The 13161-nt window shown below is 57.5% G+C and overlaps 1 protein-coding gene across 1 annotated transcript; it reads right to left on the bottom strand.

Annotated features, from left to right (window-relative positions):
• Positions 1–4522: 4522 nt before the first annotated feature.
• On the bottom strand, positions 4523–12374 carry ANAPC16 (anaphase promoting complex subunit 16). Its single transcript, XM_054174754.1, has 4 exons — positions 12311–12374; positions 10313–10470; positions 7600–7674; positions 4523–5848 (listed from the first exon to the last, which is right to left on the bottom strand). Exons 1-4 carry the CDS (start codon positions 12364–12366, stop codon positions 5733–5735), a joined length of 405 nt encoding a protein of 134 aa, XP_054030729.1. The 5' UTR covers positions 12367–12374; the 3' UTR covers positions 4523–5732.
• Positions 12375–13161: the final 787 nt, after the last annotated feature.

Raw genomic sequence — 13161 nt, 5'->3', positions numbered from 1 at the left:
TCCCTGCCTCGCCAGCCTGTGTGTGCTGGCCCCTGTGTACGTGACCTCTGCAAAGGCAGACCCCGAGGAGAGCTGAAGGCCTAATTAATCGGTGATAAAGGGCTTTGTTTGTCCTCCTGCCCCGCTGCAGGCAGCTTTATCGGGGCAGCCGAGCGCGCTCTGGAGTCACTGGTGAGCTATCTTGGGTACTGTCCTTCCTAAGCAGAGATTGATAACAGCCTGGCCAGAAACACAGCCAGCAGCAAACGTGAGCAAGGAGGGACAGGCCCCCAGCAGTGTGCCCACCACCAGTGACCTCCACCGTGGCGGGGATGAGGACCGATTCTCTCACCCGAGAGCTGTAGGATGGCAGATGGAGAGGGTGCAGGCACCCCACCAGCAGCTGTGGCAGTGGGGGAACTGCTTCACAGGGGTGAAAGGAGAAGCAAGGCTTGAATCTGTCACCATTTGGGGAGCAGAAGACCAAAGCAGGAGCAGCAGGTAGCATCCCAAGGAGCAGTGGGACGTGTGGGCAGCTGGGAATAAGCCCTGGCTTGAGCCTGGGAGCAGGGCTACTGCCCTGCTTTTTGGGACAAAAATGAGCAATCCCCCATGCTGGCTGCTAAGAGCACACAGGGAGATTGGCACACTTGCCGTGCAAGGCAGCAAAACACACACACACAGGTGCTCAGAGATGGTCAGATGCTGCTTGGGAGCTTGTTTTTAACAAAATCTAACTCCTGGCTTGGTTTTTCCTTTCCTTTTTTTTTTCTTCCTCCCCACAACCACCAAGTCCTTGGTACAGATGGTCCTTGGGTGAGGCTGAAAATAGATGAGGAACTGCTGGGCCTTGGGGTCAAAACAGGGGGGAAAATGGCAAACAACCAGAAAAAAAGGAGGCAAAGGACCACAGGGAAAGGAGCCTTGCTAAAAATAACCTGGGATTCTGAAGCTGAGCATTAACATTGTCCTTTCTTTGCCATAGCACCGTGGGGCAGGCAGGGGAGTGAGCAGCCCGGTGTGATGGTGAGCTGTACAGCGAGATGTCATTTCTGAAGCTCTGAAAGAGAGGAATCCTCAAGTGATGCAGCGGGCTCACGCTCCTGCTGGCATCACGGGGCCTGCAGCTCCTTCTCCTTCCCAGCAGAGACTGTGGCCAGGGCTACTCTTCTGCAGCAGAGCCTCTAGAAGTGGTTTGGGGCTAGAAAGCAAAGTTTTAGGTCGGGTGTTAGCAAATCTCTGCGCTTCCCCTCCCCGGGTACTGCTGCTGGCACAGCCCCAGTGTGACTTCTGTGGCTGAGCAGCACATCTCTCCCCAGCCATCACCTGCTGTCCCTTTCTGGGCAGAGCAGAGGGGGCTTCAGGATGATGGATGAAACTTTCTGCTCACAGCTGGTTGTGCCTTATGGGATACCCCACCCTCTCCCCCATCCCTACCCCCACCCCCTTCCCCATCCTCTCCCCCCACCCCCTTCCCCATCCTCTCCCCCACCCCCTCCCCCATCCCTGCCCCCACCCCCTTCCCCATCCCCTCCCACATGATGAGATTTGCCGGACGACTCCGATTTCCAGCCTGGCCGGCTTTGTAAAGGGTTAAGCTGGAGCGTTAAGAGGGGCCGGCTGGTTGGGGAGGGTCCTGGCTGGGCCCCTGCCTGAGATGTGCTGAGCTCAGCGGTTTTGCAGGGCTTGCAAGAGGGAGGGGGCTGGGGAGAAGGCGGAGGAGGAAGGGAGGAGATCTGCGGGGGACTTAGTGAGTGCCTCAGCGCACGTCAATGCGGAGCGTCCCCCACGTATGGCAGGAGTCAAACTCCTGCCCCATGGGGTGGCTGTCACTGCCCGTGGCTCAGTCCCCTTCTTCCTGCCGGTTCCCAGCAGCTCGGCAGCCCAAAAAAGCCACTTGTAGGTACGTTTGTGTTAGCTTGGCACAGGATGGCTGGCCAGCGCTGGCACAGGGGCACTCTGGTGTGACCCTCTCTGCCCAAGCACTACATGGGGAGTGTAACAAAAGGGCTGAGTTGGGGGGGAGCTGCAGCTTTTGGGGTGGTCCCTAAGCGCCTCTAGGGTGGGTTAACCCTGGGTTAAGGTGGCACGGGGTGGTGGGCACATTGGTGCCCCATTGCATCCTCTGATTCCGTGGCCGGCTCCGAGAGGCGAGCTGAAAGCCGTGGGCTGGGTGGGCCCCTGTGGCAGGCCATGGCCTGCAGCCAGCTGGGCAGGTCTCTGCTGCAGCCAAACCTGCCAGGCCCATCTCTCACCCCTGGCACAAGCAGCTGCGGGCAGGCTGCCCACCCTCGAGGTGCAGGAGTTGGGAACAGAGTCACAGTATCACAGTACATTAGAGGTTGGAAGGGACCTCAAGAGATCATCAGGTCCAACCTCCCCTGCCAAAGCAGGATCACTTAGGGACAGGAGTGCATCCAGGCAGATTTTGAAGTCTCCAGGGGAGACTCCACAACCCCCCTGGGCAGCCTGCTCCAGGGCTCTGGCACCCTCACTGTGAAGAAGTTTCTCTTCGTGTTGAGGTGAAATCTACTATGTTCAAGTTTGAACCTGCTGTTTCTTCTCTTATTAGTGCACACCACCCAAAAGAGCTTGGCCCCCTCCCCTTGACACCCACCCCTCAGATACTGATAGACATTGATCAGATCCCTCTCAGCCTTCTCCTCTCCAGACTAAACAGCCCCAGGGCTCTCAGTCTCTCTTCCCAGGGGAGATGCTCAAGTCCCCTAAGCATCCTCCTGGCTCTCCATTGGATTCTCTCCAGCAGTTCTCTGTCTCTCTTGAACTGAGGAGCCCAAAACTGGACACAGTGTTCCAGGTGTGGTCTCATCAGGGCAGAGCAGATGGGGAGAAGAACCTCCCTAGCCCTGCTGCTGAGTCAGGAACGTGCATCTGAGGAGGAGGATGGTGGATGAGCGTTGGCAGCCGAGAGGCCGAGTGCCAGGTCAGCACTGTGGCGTTTGCAGGGTAGGGGCTGCAAAATTCACCTCCCCTTGGACGCTTTTGCCCCATGGCAGGGAAAAGTCGTCGGCTTTGGGTGCTGCCCTCCCCTCCCTCGCCAAGGTGGGGGCGAGGCCGTCCCTGGGTGGGTGTTCTGGCCGGGCAACATGGCGAGCGCGTGCCTTGGCACCGTCCCCGGCGCCCGGGCCGAGGAGGGGAGGCGCGAGCAGGGCTTGCGCGCCGGTACACAGCGTTCTGCTGCGAGCACCCACAGGAAAGCCAACCAGCAGCCCTGAACAGGGCTCTTTGTTCAGCTGCTGCCTTTTTTTTTGGCCTTTTTTTTCCCCTCCCCTCCTTTCATCAACTTTTGCTCGCAGCTGACGTCTCCCTCCCCCCCTCCCGGTGCTCCACTCCCAGCTGTGGCTTCCAAATCTCCCCCATGATGCTACAGACACCAGAGGTGGGGAGCACAGTGCTTTGAACCCCTCTCCCCCCCGGAGGAACAGTTACTGCTGGCTTTGCCCCGGGGAGCAGCAGTAGGGCCGGTGGTAGGGGGGCACAGGGGTATTTGTGTTCTGCCATGCAGCGATCCCTCTGGTTTTCACTGCCTTTCCTGAAGTGTTTACTGAGCAGGAGGGAAGGGCCAACAACATGTTTGTGCGTTTGTAGTACTGTACATAGTGAACTTTTCACTTCCTCCCCGTGGCTCTCGCACATGTGGTTATTTCGGGGCTGGGCACACATACAAACAAGCCGTGTACAGCACAGAGCCGGGACGTTCCCTACGCCTGCTCCATCCAGAAAACAAGCAACGGGAGGGGGCCCTGCCCAAGGCGACTCGCAGCCCTGCTGTGCTTGGGACCCTCGGGCACGCAGTGAGATCTGGCAAGGCTTGGGCGCTGCATCCTGTGGGCAGAGCCCGCGGTGCCAGTCCCCCGGTGTCCCTGGAGGGCTGGCGGAGTGGAAAAGTTTCAGGCCGAGCAGCGAAGAGGAAAAGCTCTTCCTGGAGCTGGTTATGCCGGCTGCGGCACGTAGGGTCGGTGAGGGGGGGTGGGACTCTCTCCCCAAGCCTCCCCACATCGTCTTGCTACGGGGAGGGCTATTTGTGGCGAGTTTGGCCTGAAGTTAGGAGCGAGCAGGATTAAAGAGAGACGATACAAACCGAGCTAACAAGCTGACAATTGCAACGCTCCCTCCTCTCCACAATAATGGCGCTTGAGCAGGGAATGCTGTTGTGTTTGAAGCGATACCGGCTGAGGAGGAGGCCCCGCAGCGCAGAGCGGGGGCTGGCGGCTCGCCAGGGGCAGGGAGGAGGCTTTCCGGGCTGCGCAGAGGGGAGGTGGCGCGGGACACGTCTCGGCTGAGCCGTAGCCCTACGTGTGAACGTCCACCCCTGCCTGCTTTCAGAAACCAGAGCCAGTCTCCGGCTCTGCCTCGGCAGAGGGGAGCTGGCTTTGGGGGGTTGGGTGGCTCTGGGGGACAAAAAGCTGACTGACAGAGAGAATGAATCCACGCACAGAGGTGCACGCAGAACTTTCCCCCCTTGGCTTCAGCTCGCACAAACTGCTGGTGATAGAACGAAGATGGGGATGGATTGAAATGTGCTTCAAACCAGATGTGGCTGGATTGAAATAGTGAGTGAACATACACTCAGCTCATAAAGATGTTGAAAATGGAAGAACCAGGCATCTGGAGCGTGGAGTTGGACGTACTGTGCTGAGCCTTGCTCCCTGCTGGCTAGCAAAACCCTGGTGTTAAGGCTCTAATCAATGGAAAATTAACACACTGAAATGATTATGGCAGAAAATGGGAATGTAGTCCCTCCTAAGAAGAGGAGTGAAGTGCAAACAAAACCCAAGCTGATTAAAAATGGATGGGTTTAAAGGAGGGTTTTCTGCTGGTGGAGTTAAAACCAGGATTAAAACCTGATTTGAATCAATCCACTTCTGAGCCTGAAGCATGTGAGGTTTGGTTCCTCTCAGAGGGCTTTTTAAATTTAACTGAAGTTGAGGGTTGTAAGAGCCAGGCTGCCCCTGGGCTTGGTTAATCCTCCTGTCACCTCCCCAACAGCTGATTGTTTCTTTCATCAGACCCCCGCACCAAGCTCTGAAAGGACAAATGGTTTCAAAGGAAGAATTATTTTATTATCACAGAACAAGCTAATACATAACAAAGAGGGGGGAAAAACCCCAAACCCCAAGAGGTTCAGGGTATTGAAGACACAGCTTCTGCATCAGAGAGCAGTGTCCTACCAGCACTCACTGGGCTGGGGCAAGAGAAACAGCAGTGGAGAGAACAGCTCCCCTGACACACAAGGTGCCACCAGGAAAGCCTCCACACGACCCCTTCTCAACCGACCCAGGACAGTCCTCATCCTGTCCCCCCCCCAAAACAGCAGCCAGGGCTGAAGAGCATTTCTGGCAGGGTGCTGCACCCCTGCTCTACAGAGGTCTAGCTCGAGAGGCAAGGCCATGGGCTTCCCCTTCTGCCAGTCACCCAGGAAAGGGCAGAGAGAGCTGCCGGGTGGCTTTTCCCCACCACCACACCGTGCATCTTCCCTCCTCTGGTGATTTTCCAGGTTGCCTCCCCAGTTACAGGAGCGGAGCCCTGCCAGCCTGCATCGCTGCAGGGGACTACAGAATCCCATGGTCTGCGTTTCCTGGCAGCTTTATTGGGGATCCCCACTCCCCGGCGAGCCCGAAGCCCGGTCGCGCCGCTGCAGCTGCCAGCATCCTGGTAAGCGGGGGTGTGTTTTGAAGCCAGGCCAGAGAATGTTTTGCTTCTGCTCCCCGACAGCAGCCATCCAGCCGTGCTCAGCCCGAGGAGGGAGTGAATCCCAGGAGCTGCTCTATTGGCTTGTACCTCCACTCATCTGCCTCCAGCTCCTCCACCAGCCCAGCCAGTTTTTCCATCCGTGCGACCTGTTGATCTGCGGCAGTTCAAAGGTAAGCGCGGCGCGCAGCGCCAGGGCAATCCAGCCCTTCAATTAGAGCAAATCCCAGCTGCCAGCGGGGAGCAGGGCACAACAGAGCCCACAGAGCCCATCTGGATACAAACCCACTCGGCAATGGTGAGCCCTCACCAGGCTGCAGCAGAGAGCAGGGACAGGCTCTTCAGCCCAAGTATGCGTTTACCCATCCCTGCCCTGCCATTGGAATTCAAGCCCCAACAGGGAAGCAGGAGGCCCATCAGCGCGTGGGGGGTGCAAGCAGGATGAAGCTCATTCCTTTAGCATAAATATTTATAGTGCAAAAGAACAGAGAAGTTCAGAGAGAGCTTGGTCAGCCCACGGTGGAGCTGGGTGCAGGGCAAGAAACTCCTCACGGTAATGAAGGTCCTCTGAGGAGAACCTGGATGGTGGCAGCTCCGCAACCAGAGCGGCGCTCGTGACAGAGGGCCCTGGGAGAGATGTGAGCTGCCTCTCCAGGGATCCCCACAGACAGCTTGTTCCTCTCAGCTTTATTTAGGGCCGGCCGTGTGTTGGGCACACAAGGCTCCATTGCCAGGGAAATGAGCTGCAGTGGCAGGGAGATGGGAACAGCCCTTCTCTTGGCTGGAGGCTTAACAGCAGCCTTCTGGAAAAACAGCCCAGCGTGAGCCAACTCACCAGCAAGAGTGGAACATTCAGTGTGAGTGACTTCTGCTGACTGCAGCAGAGCCTGTTCTCACTCCTGCAAGCGACTGCTTTTGGGAACTGTCAAACAAACAAGCCCAAAAATGATGACCTCCATCTTTTTTTGGGGTTGTTTTTGTTTTTCTTTTAAAGCCTTTCTTACAAGGAGGCAACTGGTGGGTGCTCCACAAAGCAGTCTCAAAGATAGTGCTTATCACAGTGCCAGGCTGTGTGGCAGCTCCCAGCTGCTACAGCCACTGTAGCACTGGAGCTGTGGGAACAATAGCTCTGGAGCCTGGCCTTGCTTTTTGTTTCAGAAACTCAGGACCGTGGCTTTGCGAGCTGCTGCACACCCCCAGACCTCCTCCTGACAGCCCCTGCTGGAAGACAGGAAACCTCTCCAGTCTGAGGCAACACATGGAAGTAGCCATTCTAGCTGACAAGAGGCAGGGAGCAAAAGGATGTGACCCTCAGGCAGCAGAGGTGCTGAGCTCTTGAGAGCGAAGGCTGCCGTGCAGTCAAGCCTAGGGTTCAGTTGCAGGCAGCAGGGTGGCAGGCAAAGGCCCCAGGAGGGAAGCTGTAGTTCAGACATGAGGCTCATTCCTGGGGAGGCAGGGAGTGGAGTCAGCCTCATCACGCCACGCCAGGCACCTGCATGTCCACCTCTGGAAACCTGGCTTGACCCTGCTGGTGTCACACAGGCTCAGCAGAGAAACAAAGGTGGAATCAAGTGCCTTTTTGCCCCGGGCCAGAGAGACAGTCAGCGCTGGGCCAAGAGATCAGAGCGTGGGCGTTTCCTGCCCATAGCCTCCTCCTCTGGCCTCACCTCCGGTGAAGGCAGCGCGGCACAACAAGCTTCTGAAAGGCACGGCCTGTTCCCACCCAGGCTCTGCGGGTTCCCAGCGCTTTGCATAGGGCTTGCAAAAGGCCCTGGCGAGGGCCTGACTCGGCGTTCGCTCGCCAGCTTAACAAGGGCCACTCTGCTTCCTTGTGGCTGGCTCCCCGCGCCCCGGCGGCCTTTCCTCCGCGCCCCCTTTGCCGGTGGCCAGGCGGCGCTCGGCGCTTACCGTGCTTCACTTGCTTCAGTGTCGACGCCACCTGGTAGCTGAAGACGGATTCACACAGGAATCTTTCGGAGCCATCTGTAAGCAGCAAAAGGGAGGTGCTTTAGTCTGAGGGTTTCAAGGCTGAGCGCTGCCAGCCTTCTACTCTTGTGTCTGAGGTGTGGGGTTTCCCCACCCGCCTCATTCCCACACTCTCCCCTGTGCCCCAAGTGCTGCGCGACGGTTTCTGGCCCCCGCGACCCCGCTCTGCAATCCTGCCCAGGGGGCTTTGCTTGGCTCCCTGGGAGACATCCCAGCTGAGCTTCTGTTACATCCCCTCTGTCAAACCATTTCAGTCTATTTTAAATAGAAGGTAAGCTCAGGAGAAGCTGGGTCATAGTATGGCAGTCTCTGACTCCCTCAGGGCTCAGACGCTCCAGTCCTTATCACGCTTTACCATATCCCACAGGAGTAGAGCAGAACCCCACATAAAGGACTTCAAATACTTTGCTCTGGTGAGACCTCACCTGGAGTACTGCATCTAGGTCTGGAGCCCTCAATATAGGCAGGGCACAGACCTGATGGAGGAGGTCCAGAGGAGGGCCAGGAAAATGATCAGAGGGCTGGAGTACCTCTGCTACAAAGACAGGCTGAAGGGGCTGGGGGTGTTCAGCCTGGAGAAGAGAAGGCTCCAGGGAGACCTAATAGCAGCCTGCCAGTACCTGAAGGGGAACTACAAGAAGGATGGAGAGAGACTGTTTGCAAACACCTGCACTGACAGGGCAAGGGGCAATGGCTTCAAACCAGGGAAGAGCAGATTTAGGTTGGGTATCAGGAAGAAGTTCTTTACTATGAGGGTGGTGGAACACTGGAACAGGTTGCCTGGGAAGGTGGTTGGGGCCCCATCCCTGGAGGGACTCAAAGCGAGGCTTGACAAGGCTCTGAGCAACCTGATCTAGTGGAGGATCTCCCTGCTGACTGCAGGGGGGTTGGACTGGATGACCCTTGGAGATCCCTTCCAACCCAGACCATTCTATGACTGTGTGATCCTATGACTCAATCCTGCCATCTCTGTCAGTCATTGATCACCCAAGTGGCTCAGAAATCCATCTAGAACACACAGGAAATTGTGTGCCGAGTGCTGGCTGAGGTTATACTACTTCCTTCTGAATAAAACCCCCCAATACCTAAAGGTTTATTTGAAAACAAGTTAGATATTAAGTAGGAACAAAAATCAGTCACTGAGTGGGGCTTTTTGAAGAGGAAACTGGTGGGGAGCTGCCCCCCCCCCCCCCCAGTAGCTGCCTGACAAAAGAATGAGTGTATCACTTTTTATCTCAGAAGTGATAAAGCTAAGCTAAAGCTTCCTGTGACAGGGAAAGTGTTTCGCTCTTGCTTCCACCCGGGGCAGGCAAACTGCTGAGTGTCGGCACGGAAAAGGTCAAGCCCAAAGCACAAGTAATGGAAAGCTCCAGGCCATAAACCCCAGGAGAAACAGCACTGCAAAGGCTTAAGGGTAGAAAGAGAGCCCTGACCCTGGAGAACCTAATGCAAAGCTGAACCCCAGGGAAGAGGGAGAGTGAGAGCTCTGCCGTGCTTGGAGCACCCTCTCAGAAGCTGCTGAAACACCGTGCTGCTGGTGCCCTGTGCTGTCTGCAGGCATCCCCTTCACTCTCCTGCGACTCCCCAGCCCGGCTGCTGGCCTGCTGAGGAACAGCTGCCTGTCTATTTGGTAACACCAAGTGCTTCATTATGTTAATTTGTTTTGAGGGCTCGTTAAGTTCTATGAGCAAGCCTTTAGTCATAATTGCTTCAATAGACTGGCATATGGGCTCTAATGTGTAATAAAAACACGCCTTAAACACCGCAGCCAGCAGTTCCCGGTTGCCCTGTGCTGCTGTGTGGCTTCTGAGCTGCAGAGCCACCTGAGCCTTGGTCCTGGCCACTTCAGTGAACTTCAGGCTAACACAGACAGACGTGCAGCATGGTGATACAGGAAGTTCACGGGAAGCAAGACAGACAGAGTGACCGTGGCTTAACCCTGTCATCTGCAGGAGCCACCCTTCCTCTCTCACCCAGAGCAGGGGCAGGGACATGCAGTGCCTGGGTCCTCTTTCAGGCAACTCCGAGGAAGTGGGTGGCAGGTCTTGGGCACCCAAACACAGGGTTAGAGCCCCAACGCTCTATGGGTGGCCCTGAAGAGACGAAGGAGCCCAAAAGGAGAACGTGCTCAGCCTCGGAGGATTACAAGAAAGGCCTAATCCTGATTTATCCTCTCACAGCCTGCTGGGGCGAGGTTTTTAACTTGGGCTGAAGGCAAATGCAAGCCCTCTGTTTCCTGGCCAGCAGGGATACAAGCTGCCTCCTGTACTGGTCCAGTCAAAACCAACCCCAGAACATGTTTTGCCAAGAAAAATGCTCCTGCCTCAGCTATCTTTATATTAATTCCTGCCCGACTTCAAAGGATTAGCTAACAATGAGCAATTAACACTGTCATGTTCCCTTTCAGGTAGATCACTTCCTGGTCTGAAGCAGTGTCATGGAGCTAAAAACCAGGTGACTGCCAGAAAAATCACTTCCTTATGAACAACTGGTGGGAGAGACCTCCAGACCTACCCAAGCCCTGGCGCTTCCTTCCTCCCTCCAGCTTCTGCCAGCTACAATCTGAAAGGGCAGCGGGGTGCCACGCTCAACACCACCAGGAGGAGCAGGGAAGGAAAAGGGCAGGAGCAATCACCTTCCAGCATCTCCCCAGCTCCTTTGGGGTAAGTGAAGAGAGCTTTGCGGGGCGGCGCCAGGTCCGAAACGCTGAACCCCGATCCGGTTACTGAGCTGCCGCTGACTCCGCCAGCTGAAGAGGATGAGGAAGAGGCTGCCATCTCACCTCCTCCCAGCCTGGGAGAACAAAAAGGGAGGAAAAAGCAGTTAGGAAGGGCGTCTCGGAGTTTCCCAGGGCTCCAAGCCAGCGACCGCACGCGGCTCTGACGGCAGATGAAGGCAGCAAGCGCGCAGCCCTGGGCCGCCGCCTCCGCTCCGCGGTGCGCAGCCTCCAAGGGCTGGCGGTTGCAGGCTGCCCTGCGTGCGTGGGAGAGGCAGCCTGCTGCCCGTGCCCGCCGCAGGGACGGCTGCAGTGAGCTGTCATGCCAGGTGGTGGCACCCAGATCCTGTGGGTAACCCACGCTCTGACCCCTCGGACAAAGGGGCCTGGGAACTCAGCGGGATGCTGGGAGCCTGCATAAAAATAACCTGGCACAGGTCGCTGGCCTCGATTCACTGGCGTTCAGCTGCCTGGCGCTTTTCCCGCTCCCCAGGGTCATGAAAGACCTTTTTTTCCTCCCTCCCACCTCTTTTTTTTGCCTTGTTTCCAGGAGCACAAACACTGAGAGAAGCCCTGCTGCCTCATAAAACCTGGAAGCCTGCAGGACTGCCAGTTCCAGCTCCGCATCCCGCACGAAGCCGTGCCGCCGCACCTCATTTGCGGCAGCTGCTCTCTCTGCAGCGCTCCAGCCGTGCTTTTAGAACACCAAATGCCACCTAAACCAGCAGCAGCTGCACAGCAGAAGCATGGTCCCCTCTTGCATACCCTTTCCTCAGCCTTGTTTTGAAGGGGTACCTGCTGCTACGTTTGTCACGATGAAGCACCTATGATTTGTCACACGCATCTCTGACAGTAAAATGTCACTTGGCAGTTGTAAGTGACAGCCCCTGCTACTCCTCCAAGCTACTTCTAAGCACTTTCCAATTACCCTGCCCATTTAATACATTTATGGCATAGCATGGTTTGGGTTGGGAGGGTCCTTACAGGTCATCTAGTCCAATCCCCTTGCAGTAAGCAAGGGCATCTTCAACTAGATCACTGCCAAGCCCTGTCCAGCCTGACCTGGAATGCTTCCAGGGGTGAGGCAATCACCAACTCTGGGCGACCTGGCCCAGTAAAAAGAAGAGATACTTTTTACGTCTCTATTATCCTACCTGTTTAATGCACTTCCACAGACTCCTTAGGTGATGCAGAGAGTTTGGACAGCACTCGGGGGTTTAGTGGAGGGAACGTGGCTTTAAAAGGCTGTCACAATCTGTTCACAGGTAAGCCTAAGGTTGTTCCACTCACTGTAACAGCAAGCAGCCCGGCAGCTCGCAGGAAGCCGGGTAAGCCAAACTTTTAGTGCAAGTTTGATAGGTCCAGCAACACCTTCCGCAACACACGCAGGCAGGCCCTGCCCGTCAGGGAAGAGAGACGCTGGCTGGAGCTCAAACGATGCCGACCAGGCCTCGCAGAACGGCCCGGTGCCTAAATATAGCCGCAGGATTTTCACTTGAGATAGGCTGAGGCACAGAGGAAAGAGAGCGCCGTCCTGGCCAATTCCCGGAGCGCCCCGGGCCCGGGCCGCCGGCCATCTTGTGAGGGGGCAGCGGAGCGGCTGCGGGCGGCGCCGTCCGCTACTGCGCAGGCGCGGGGCGCACCGCCGCCGCGCTCCTCCTGAAGGGGGCATTAGCCTCCGCGGCGCCACTGCGCCTGCGCAGGCCGCCCCATCCCACCCCTCTGCCCACAGCACCCCGCCTCGCCGCGCCACGGCCCCTCCCCGGCTTCCGTAGCGAGCTGCTTCTCGGTGAGTGAATGCCCCAGCGCCAGCCTCTCCATCGTGCCCCGCTCCCCTTCAGTCCCCTTCAGCGGCCCTCCTCCTCCCGGGCCGCTCCTCTCCGGTTCCCGGGCCTCGCCGGTCGCTCCGAACCTCACCTGGGCGTCCGAACGGCTTGGCGCAGGCGGCGCGCGTGATCGCGCTCGCGGTGCATGCTGGGGGGAGGGGGCGCGCGCGTTTCACGAGGCCCCTTCCGACTTCCGGCGAGGAGAGGCGGGGGCGGGGCCGGGGCCCGGGCCCGTGGTGGCGGCGCCGGCTGCCCGCAGCGCTGCGCGGGCCGGAGCGCCGCTCAGCCTGGGCCGAGAGGGGTGCCTGCCCCGGAGCCCGGCCCACTCACAGTGTGCTGCGGCTTGGAAGGAGCCTTTAAAGGCAGTCAGCAGGGACATCTGCAACTAGAGCAGGTTGCGCACAGCCCCAGATGACCTGACCTGGAACGGTTCCAGGGCTGAGGCATCTACCGTCTCTGGGCAGCCCGGGCCAGGGGCTCACCGCCTCAGTGTCAGACAGTTCTTCCTTCTCTCTAGTCTAAATGTCCCTCTTTTAGTTGAAAACCATCACCCCTTGTCCTGTCACAACAGGCCCTGCTAAGTCTGTCCCCAGCTTTCTGATCAGCCCCTTCAAGCATTGAAAGGCCCCCAGCAAGTCTCCCCTGAGAGCCCAGCTCTGTCAGCCTGGCCTCACAGCAGAGGGGTTCCAGCCCTTGAATCCTTTCTGTATCTTTCCAGTGCTGAGGACTGCAGGGCTGCTCCCAGCACTGCAGCTGGGGTCTCCGCAGAGTGGAGCTGTGGAGCAGAATCCCCTCCCTCCCCCTTCTGCTAACGGTGCTGGGGATCAGCCCAGGACATGGCTGTGTCTGGGCTGTGAGCACACGATGCCAGCTCATGCCCAGCTTTTCACCCACCCTTCATCCCTGAGCCCTTCATCCACTGGGCTGTACTCCAGCCCTTCA

This window comes from Dryobates pubescens, chromosome 30 (assembly GCF_014839835.1).
Source record: "Dryobates pubescens isolate bDryPub1 chromosome 30, bDryPub1.pri, whole genome shotgun sequence".
Classification (NCBI taxonomy): Eukaryota; Metazoa; Chordata; class Aves; order Piciformes; family Picidae; genus Dryobates; species Dryobates pubescens.
This window is presented reverse-complemented; position numbering and strand designations above follow the sequence as displayed.

Excerpts from the sequence above, each read along its gene's own strand:
- ANAPC16 (XM_054174754.1), bottom strand. The coding sequence starts at position 12,366 with ATGCACCGCGAGCGCGATCACGCGCGCCGCCTGCGCCAAGCCGTTCGG. Across the intron at positions 10,471-12,310 it reads CAAGCCGTTCGGACGCCCAG|GCTGGGAGGAGGTGAGATGG; the intron begins GTGAGGTTCGGA and ends TTGTTCTCCCAG. Across the intron at positions 7,675-10,312 it reads AGCTGGGGAGATGCTGGAAG|ATGGCTCCGAAAGATTCCTG; the intron begins GTGATTGCTCCT and ends TGCTGCTTACAG.